Here is a 9,875-nt window from a genome sequence, read left to right on the forward strand (position 1 = left end):
TAAAAAACTGGAATGTAGAAAGATTACTGCAAGTTATAGTCTTTAATGACATGATCACACACTATTTTTCCCCAGGACCCCTGCCTCATTCATTGCACAGTATGGATGGTGCTAACTGAATTACCAGCTGTTCTATATTTTGTTTTATCCTCGTTCAGTTTGTGTCCACAGCCTTTATTGACTGCACACTATTCAAACCCTGCTCTGAAGATAAAATTATTAATCTCCACATGGGCTCTCCTGTGGCGCTCATCACTATAGTATCCGAATGAGTCACAAATATTGAATTTATCTTAACTCACCTGTTAGGTGAGGAAGGGAAGGTATTATTCCCCATCTGCAAAATAGGGAACTTTGAGTATGTCTACACTTAAAATTCTACAGTGTAGAACTACCTGTGCCAATGGGAGAATCCCTCCCATCAGTGTAAGTAATCCACCTCCCCAAGCTGTCAACTGAAGTTTAGAGGGGCTTAGCCGGGCTCGTCCCACTCCAGGGCAGCAGGGGACCACACTGCCTGGTTATGTCCTCACCGTTGCTGGCGTGGAATCAGTCCAGTCGCGGGAGTCTCTCACTGGGGTGACCAGGGACGGTACCACAAAACAGTTAGTCGTGCCCAATCGTGGGCAGTCAGTGCCAGTGGGCTGGTGGCTTGGGCCCTCAGACAGAGCTGAGCAACAGTTCTACAATTACCAAGCCCAGGCCCTAGCTCAGGGCGGGCAACAGTGAGGCAAAGGCTCAGGCCCTTAGGCAGGGGCTGAGCAGCAGTTTATAAGTAACGGGCCCAAGCCCTGGATCAGGGCGGGGCCGCAAGGAGTCAGTGGCTCAAGCCCTCAGGCAGGGGCTGGGCTAAGACTGGTTAACAACAAGAACAGGCTCTTGGTTCCAAAGGGCCTGGGAGAGGGAGGAGACTGCCACCCACGAGTTGGGTGATGGGGGGATAGGCTCTCCCACTCCACTGCATCCCAGCCTGGGGCCCTAGCAGCAACTGAAGACCCGCTGCTGTGTCTGGGGGGATCCTGGCTGCAACACACTGACATGGGCTCTGGCAGTGCTGCAGCCAGACTAGTGTCGGCTGCCCCCCGGGCCACTTCCTAACTCCCCCTCCAGAGGTACCTGGGTCCGGACGGTGTCCTCATGGGGGGGTCAAGCACCATGGGGTCCTCAGGGTAACTGGCAAGGGATAGGCTTGGCAGTTCTTCCAGGCTTTGGTCAGCGTCGGGCATTGGTTGACTGGGCCAGTCTTCAGATCCGCTGCTGGTCACTGAGGTCTCCCAGCTGGAAGCTAAGCCAGAGGCATCTGGCCTCTCCAGCGGCTGCACCCCAAGTGAGCTCTGGGCCATGCTTTTCTACTTCCTGTCCTGAGCCTGACTTTCTGGGAGGTGGGCTCAGAGCTCTCTGGCCCCGCCCACTCTGGTGTCCAGAGGGGCTCGTCCCTCTCCAGGGAGGCGGGGGACCACACCGCCTCGTTACATAAAGAATTCCTCCATCAACCTAGTGTTGTTTATACTGGGAGTTAGGTATTTTTCACACCCTGACAGACAAAGCTATACCAAAGTAAATTCCTAGTGTAGACCAAGACTGAGGCAAGGTCAAAAGTTTCCACTACTTTAGATGCCCAATCTGACATGCCTAGGACCTGATTTTTCAGAGTACTTTATACTATACTTTATACATTCAATGAAAAGCTCTGATTGACTTCAGCTGCAGCTCTTTGTGCTCAGCACTTCTGCAAATCAGGCCCTGGAGTATCATGTTAGGCACCCAGAAAATGATGAACATGCAATTAATAACCACATGTGAAAAGTTTGGTTTAAGTGACTTGTCCAGCATCACAGAAGAGGTAAGAAATAATTCCAGCTCTCCAGAGTGTCATTCAACTGCCTTAATCTTGAGACCATCCTTTCTCTTTCTGCTGTCCCCTGCCTCATTCACTATAAACCTTCCAACTTCTGCCACAATGAAAGGACTCCTATAGGCAACAGCCTTCTTCACTACACAATCCTGATTCATCCCCCAAATAGCTATATCCTGTGCACTGAATGAAGCAGAATGTCTGGCAACCTTAACAATAGGTGGTGCTACCAGCTCTGCCTATAACTATACATAGCACTTTGGATATTTGGATGCTTAGTGATGCTGAGTATTAGTAATAGTTTTGTCCTCAGGAACAGATCAAATGTGGGAATAGATCTTTTCATTATTTGCAATAACTTTAAGTGAAATAATCCTACAAAAAAGAGAAAGGAAAACCTATTCTTTTATTTGTTTACCTAAGTAATAAGAAAGGAAGCAGTCTGGAGTACCATAGGTTTTAGAGTAGCAGCCGTGTTAGTCTGTATTCGCAAAAAGAAAAGGAGTACTTGTGGCACCTTAGCCACACTATCAGAGGCTCGTTCACCTGCACATCTACCAATGTGATATGTGCCAGCAATGCCCCTCTGCCATGTACATTGGTCAAACTGGACAGTCTCTACGTAAAAGAATAAATGGATACAAATCAGACGTCAAGAATTATAACATCAAAAACCAGTTGGAGAACACTTCAATCTCTCTGGTCACTCGATTACAGACCTAAAAGTGGCAATATTTCAACAAAAAAGCTTCAAAAACAGACTCCAACGAGAGACTGCTGACTTGGAATTAATTTGCAAACTGGATACAATTAACTTAGGCTTGAATAGAGACCGGGAGTGGATGGATCATTACATAAAGTAAAACTATTTCCCCATGTTTATCCCCCCTTTACCCCCTCCCCACTGTTCCTCAGACCCCCACCCCCCACTGTTCCTCAGACATTCTTGTCAACTGCTGGAAATGGCCCATCTTGATTATCAAAAGGTTTTTCTCTCCCCCCCCCCCCCCCCGCTCTCCTGCTGGTAACAGGAAGTGATCACTCAGGTTACAGTGTGTATGGTAACACCCATTGTTTCATGTTCTCTATGTATATAAATCTCCCCACTGTATTTTCCACTGAATGCATCCGATGAAGTGAGCAGCAGCTCACGAAAGCTTATGCTCAAATAAATGTGTTAGTCTCTAAAGTGCCACAAGTACTCCTTTTCTTTTTGGAGTACCATACTTAGCAGGAGTTTTGCCTAAATAAGGACTGCGGGACTGAGCCCTTAAAAAACTGAACAACTCAGAAAACAAGTGGGATGTAATATTAAACCCCACAGGAAAAAGATGAGTCATTATTAATTAGTGACTTGTAATGACTTTCTCTCATACCTATAAATAATATTTTTGCCACCATATAATCTGAGAAGTACAAGAGTAAGCAGTTTTCCATTTGACTGACTGAAAGTTACTCATGGTTTGTCAGAGATCAACAGAGATTGTTCCATGGCATTCACTTTGGCTATTCTCAGTTACTAATGTCTTTAAACTGCAAGAATGATGGTAATGCTAGGCAGTTATTCTGCTCTTCTTTAACAAGATTAAACTCCCATTGACTTCAAAAGAAGGCGTATCTAAATAAGGAATGCCAGATCGTACCCAATCTCAGTAAACTAAAATTATACCTTACCAATGAAGGGCCTATCCTGCACAGCTTTAAGTACACCAGCAATCTTTATTCAGATGCACAGTACTGCTGATGTGGATGTAAAGATTACTCACCTAGGTGAGGTTTGCAGAATAAGCCTAAAATATGTGCCTAAAATATGTAGTCATCTCAGTGTACCATATCAAAGGCTTGACCCTACAACTATTACTACTGGCATGAGCTGTCCTTACTTATGCATGTAGTCCCATTGAAAGCCAATGGGACAACACAGATAGGGAACTAAAATACTGAGCCCCACAAGAGTGACACTTTTGTATTTATAAGAGGTAAATTCTCACTTGGGAACTGATTCTGCAAAACCTCACACAGGCAACCAGTCCTGAAGGGAGTAGTTCCACTAGTGTGCATGGAGTACAGATTATTTGCACAAGGAGGAGGTTGTGTTGAGGAAGGAGCCAGATCATGCATCAAGTGCTTTGGGAACATGGTGCACAGAGGGTAGTTTTTTGGCTAAGGCATTGGACAAGGACTTATGAGATCTAGGTTCAATTCCCAGATAGTCCCAGAAGACATCTGTGGCATCAATTAATTACTCAATCTGCCTCATTTCCTGCTACCCCCAGTCAAGAGCAAAGGAGATGTTTATTCATAACCTCAATTGGTTTCCAGTAAGAATTGAAATGAGGGGCTCTAAGCACACCTTCCTCTAAATATAAAACTGAATGATTCTTGAGTTTCCATGTAAAACAAAAGCCTCCTTATTTTAGTTAATACTTTTACAATATAACTAAATTAACCGTCATGGGTTTAACATGATATCCTGCCACCAAAATTAACAGGAGCAAATGCACACAGGGAAAGTTTAAAGCCACTTGACTATTTGGTATATTTTCCATTTATAATTTCCAATGCAAAACATCCCCATTAGCTTCCTGTCTCCAGAAGCAACAACTTCTTTTTTTTGGCAAGTTTCTTCCTTTCAAAGAAACAACTTTGCAATAATTAGTATGCGTAGGGTTTGTGCAAAAATGAAAGTGTAAATGAAGTAAGTGGAGGAGCTACCAAAAGCTGGTGTTTGTAACAGTCTGAGGAAACGGCTAAAAATTAAGGTTAAATTTGAAAGTTGTAGCACCAGTGCAGTCATCAAACCAACTGTTGGTTTATAAAACTGAAAAGTCATATAGCAAATTATTTGCCACATCACCTATCCAGGCACTCCCCAAAAAATAGTCACCCAAACAAGGAACTGGGAGCCTGTAGCATAGAGGGGATGAAGAGGAACCTGCATCTGGAAAGATCAGCCTCGTCTGTCGCAGACTGAAGCATTTTCGAATTTATTCTCCTCTCAATAGTATGGAACCTCTGCAGCTGCTTGGCTGTTATTTCTAGCTCTGCATTAAAGAAGTAGCTTCTGTCATGCCTGGCCAGTGAACTGATATCAGCAAATACCCCCTTATATCACCCAAGATTGGTTATATTCCCTGAAAGCCTCAGAGGATAAGAATCTGATTTTAAGGAATTGAATGATTGGTAAAGTTTTTGTTATTGTGGCAGACAGGACGTAAAGTAATTGCATCCTAGACTGGCTCCAGTATAAGATTTCAGAAAGTCGAATTATATCCAAAAATCATTCAAGAATGCAGTGCTTAATTTGTGCCAAGGCTTGACAGGGCTGAGCCCTGGCAACTCTAGGGTTGGCAGTTCATAGCCCCAGTTTCTCGGGCTTGCCACAATCAGTTATGAAAGTTAAAAAATTACTTAAGCCCCTGCTTCTTATTGCTTGATCCCTGGCATCTCTTTCACTACAAATTAAGCATTGCAAGGATCATGTCATAGAAAACAATTCAGTGTTCTGAAAAAGAGTTCCTTGACATTCAGACTCGATTTATTCTGGCACTCACTACAGATAGAGGGCCTTTTGGAGGGAAATTGAGTGCTACTCCCTCATCTTCCATTTGCTACCAAGAGGAGAGGAAGAAAGCCAGATGATGGAGGACAAAGGTGCTGGAACTAGTGATACTGGGGGTGCTGCTGCACTCTCTGGCTTGAAGTGGTTTCCATCATATACAGAGTTTACAGTTTGGTTAAACAGCTCTCAGCACCCTCACTATACAATTGTTTCAGCACCCCAGGAGGGGGTTGGAAGCGGGAGAAAAAAAAAGAAGTCAGGCTATATATTCCCAAAGATCATATGATTAGTCAATAGATGGGAGTGGTTTTCAAGGCATCGCAGACCCACATTGTACCTAGTTTCAAATCAGACTCATTGGAAAATCCCCTGAGTAGCAGGAGCCTGGTCCTTCAATGAGTCCTAACTGCAGCATTCGCCTTTCCCTTTGCAGCTGGAGAAGGTGAAATTTCCACTTTGATGAGCGGGGCTCTGGAGATGCACAGACGTGTACAAAAATAACCCACCAGACTCGCCACATGTTTTGCATAATAAAGTGCTCAGGAAGGGTCTCCTTGCAGCATCGATTCCAATGTGGGGTGGGGGGGGGGGTTGCTTCCAGATCTTCCCTCCCAACCCCTGGAAACACACTCGCGTGCCTCAGGCCCACACAGAAAAATCAACAAGCCAGGGGAGCACGAAGGGCTTTTTCTTTGTTAGGGGCCAAAAGGCACCACGGCAGCGTGGCATGATCCCGGGGCACAGCCAAGCCCGCAACAGCCAGAGAAGTGAGAGCGCCCGTGCTTTCCCGCGAGAGCCCTCGGGGTTAGTTTTATTGTAGAAGAAAAGGAAGAAACATGGGTCTTCCTTTAGCCCTCCCCCACTCCCCACATAGAAGCCCCCAAATACCAACCCACTCCCCCCAAAAAAACTTTTCACAGCAGAAGGCTCTAGCCAGCCCCCCCCCCCGTTAAAGACGCCCAAGTGTTTGTCTCTGAACTCTTGGGGGCGGGGTCAAAGATAAATATTTGCGTGTGACCAATAAAGTTAGGTTATTGGGGGGGGGGGCTGTGCACGGGGCCCACTGCGCCTGCCCCGGCTGCCCTTGGGCTGCCCCCGGGCACGGGGCGGGGAGGCTGGTACCTGAAGCCGGCGACTGCGGTCTGGTTGCTCCTCCACGCCTTGCCCCGCTGCAGCAGCACCCCCTGCACGACCTCCTTCTCGTCGGGCAGCCGGTACACGGGGAAGATGTAGAGCCAGCAAAGGACAAAGACACACAAGGCGCTGGCCCCCCCTACGGGCAGCCGGGTCCGGGGACACTTACACACGGGCCCCGCGGCCGCCATCCTCCCCCTCCTCGTGCCCCCGGCAGATCTTCCCGCGGGCCGGGCTGCAGTCACTCAGGGGTCCCGGCCAGCGGCCGCCGGCGCGCCACAGCGCACCGCATGCGCCAGACCCAGAGCCGCCGCGCTGCTGAGCCCGCTCCCCCGGGGCCTCCCGCCGGCCGCCCCGGGGCCCTAGGGACGGGGGCCATCCGGGAGGCCGGCGGCGGATGCCATCGCAGCCCAGCTAGCCCCCCGCGGCTCGCAGCTCAAGCCAGGGAGCGGCAGGTCTCAGCCGCTGTCTCCCTTCCTCCCAGTCCCCCGGCCCCCTGCTCCCCTTCGCCCGGCCAGCCACACGCGGCACCCGCGGAGCGGTCACTGCAGCAAGTCCCGGGGCACCTTCCACTCGTCCCTCCTGCTCCCCAGATCCGACGGGAACAAAGAGCTGCCCCTCCCCCCAGGAGCTGCCAGCAACCTTCGCCTGCACCTCTGAAATCTGGGGGGGGGGGGGACACGACAGCAGGGTGACCGGAAATCAGGGCTTCCCCCCCCCCCCCCGCAGGAAAAAATGATTTCCTTTGACCCCTTCAGATCGGCGCCCCAGGGGCTGGAGCTGGCAGCAGGTTTAGCCTTTTTTTTTTTTTTGCTCGCCTTCAGTTTAAAAAAAAAAAAGGGGGGGGCGACTCAGGCTGAGCTGGGCAATGGCAGGACCCCCCCCCCCCACAAGTCCCCGCCCACCCCCCCCCTCCCTCCAGCTGCTGTGACACTGCATCAGTCACTCGCACAAAGCCGCCTCCTTTCTTCAGCTCGCCGAGGAGTCCCAGCGCGCCGAGCCCAAGAGCCCCGCGGAGATCGCGCCCCCCCCCCAAACCTCCCCCATCCACCCTGCAGCCTCCCTTCACCCCACACCGCTCTTCCCCGGGGGCTCCCTCCCTGAATCGCCTGGGCAGGTCGTCCTCCCCCCCCTCCTCCTCCTCGACACGCGTTCACATTACATAACCCCCCCCCCCCCAGCACACCCCAACAAACCCAAGATCTCGCTCTCACCCGGACCGGCGAGTCCCGTCCAAGCCTACCCCGCCCCCATCCTAAATAACCCGGCGGCAGGATGCCCCTCGCACCGCCTTAACACCATGCCCAGGACAGGATTCCCGCCCCCCGCCCCATCAACCACCCTGCCAAACTCTGGATCTACGGGCCCACAGGGACATGGCTCCGGTGCATGCCCCCCCCATCGCCCCGGCAGTAAATGACGCCACACCGGCAGGCTCCTGGATCCAGGCTCGCTCCCTCACACCCACCCGCCTCCTCGTAGATGCGGCACCCAGATGTGCAAGCAGCTGGGATCCAGCCGGACACAGACATGCACCGCATGGCGCAGAGCCTTTGCTGCGACCATTTCTACCCGTGGTTTATATTGGGACATCACGTTCCCCCATTGCACCCTCAATCCCGAAACCCCTTGAAAATATCAGCCGAGGCCATTCTTAATACAAAAAGCGCCCACCCATCCCAGCCCCCAGAGTATGGCATAATGGGAAAACCCCCGCAGCACACCTCCCAGCCCGCTCCTCCTTCTGCAGCGCTCTTTAGCACGCCCTGGCGGCTGATTTATCTAGCTGCATACTACTAAATTGTCAGCATGGGATAGTTTTATTGTGCTCCAGGGTCAGATTGAGCTCGCCTGAAGAATGGCAGAGTATAGGACAAACTGAGACTGGATTTCATGGGGATTAGCCTGGTCATTCCTCTCACCATCACCACCACCACCCCCCTCCCCATGTTTTGCCCCTTTCCGGTGGAGTTAATTCTGTTGAAATGCTAGCCTATTTGATACCTGGGGGCACACTCCTTTTTTACCCCACAGATTTGTCTACCTCTTGAGGAGTAGCTACTAGCCAGCCAAAGCATACCAGTTGTACATGGACTTTTACTAGCAACCTGAGACTCTTTTAGTTATTTACCTCCCTCAAACTGCCAGCCACTAGAAAACTGAATACACCATCTCCATCTCACATAGGCCACTGTATGGGAACTAGATGATAGTGTTTTGGGGCCAGTGCAGACATCTGCTGGATTCAAACCACTATCCTAGAAACAGAGATTGCCCGTCTCTTGTGCTGTGCACTGGCATCAGAGTGACCATAAAGATATTTTTGGATGATACAACATATCAAGCTACTGGCATTGGGAGACCTGAATTAAGGACAGTCTCTAACAGGCAACCACACTATCTTAATTAACTTCTCTACATTTTTCATACAATTGTCTTTGATCTTTAGAGGCAAAGCACTTTTACCAAGGCAAACTATTTTGCTGCTTCCTTAGGACAGCTGTCAGTGTGTTTTAAATAGTTCTGATATGTTGTGAAATAAAGACAATTTTACTTACATTAAGGGCCAAATTCCTCAATGCGTGTGTATGAAGTTTCAGGAAAATGAGAGAAACTGATCCCCGAACTTGAATGTAGGAAACTGGGGATGTACCAGGGCTGAAATTCCTCCAATAGTATTAGCATATGCTGAGTTACAGTATCATCAGTCTCTTTAACAATATGTTGTAAGGACTCAGACATTTCTTTCCCATGCTTCAATAATATTTCTTGTGAGGCTGGACTAACTGCAGACTGATCTGAAATACCACTCTAGCCATCGAATGGACGGTATTCTTTCCATCAATAGTCTCTACCTTTATGTCTATATGATCATCCCCTTCATGGACAAGATTTCCACCAGCGTGAATTGACACAATTCTATTTGGAATGAATACACCTCCCTGGAGTCTTTCTACTTCAGTTTTTTACAGCACTAGTGATGAACCACCTCAACTGATAATTGATGCAGAATTCATGAAGGCATAGTATGTCAAAAAACGATGTGACCCTTGGTGTAGCTGTGCAGCAAGGCTTATTGCAGCAGTGTGATAATTTTGGAAATATTAAATACTATGCACGCTGCAGCTGAGAAGCACGTTCTTTGAATGTCTTCGGAAGGAGGATACTCATTGCTGGCTGAATAATGTGCCTCATTATCTAACCACCAAGGGACAAACTCCTTCATCAACTGGGCCACAAAAGTAACTACCTCTAAACTACAATCACCTTTGGACAATATTCTGACACTATCGTTTTGCCTGTTTCAGACCAAAGGATTGAAGG

The 9,875-nt window shown here is 48.9% G+C and overlaps 1 protein-coding gene across 1 annotated transcript in view; it reads right to left on the reverse strand.

The window, feature by feature from the left end:
- Positions 1-7,337, reverse strand: part of ST8SIA1 (ST8 alpha-N-acetyl-neuraminide alpha-2,8-sialyltransferase 1) — a 172,654-nt gene extending 165,317 nt beyond the window's left edge. The window contains 4 exon segments of the mRNA XM_038388127.2: positions 6,540-6,754; positions 6,756-6,839; positions 6,842-6,885; positions 6,888-7,337. Coding sequence (XP_038244055.2) covers positions 6,540-6,754; positions 6,756-6,839; positions 6,842-6,885; positions 6,888-6,930 — 386 coding nt within the window. The 5' untranslated portion in view covers positions 6,931-7,337.
- Positions 7,338-9,875: the final 2,538 nt, after the last annotated feature.

Source organism: Dermochelys coriacea, chromosome 1, assembly GCF_009764565.3.
Source record: "Dermochelys coriacea isolate rDerCor1 chromosome 1, rDerCor1.pri.v4, whole genome shotgun sequence".
In the NCBI taxonomy this organism is placed as follows: domain Eukaryota; kingdom Metazoa; phylum Chordata; order Testudines; family Dermochelyidae; genus Dermochelys; species Dermochelys coriacea.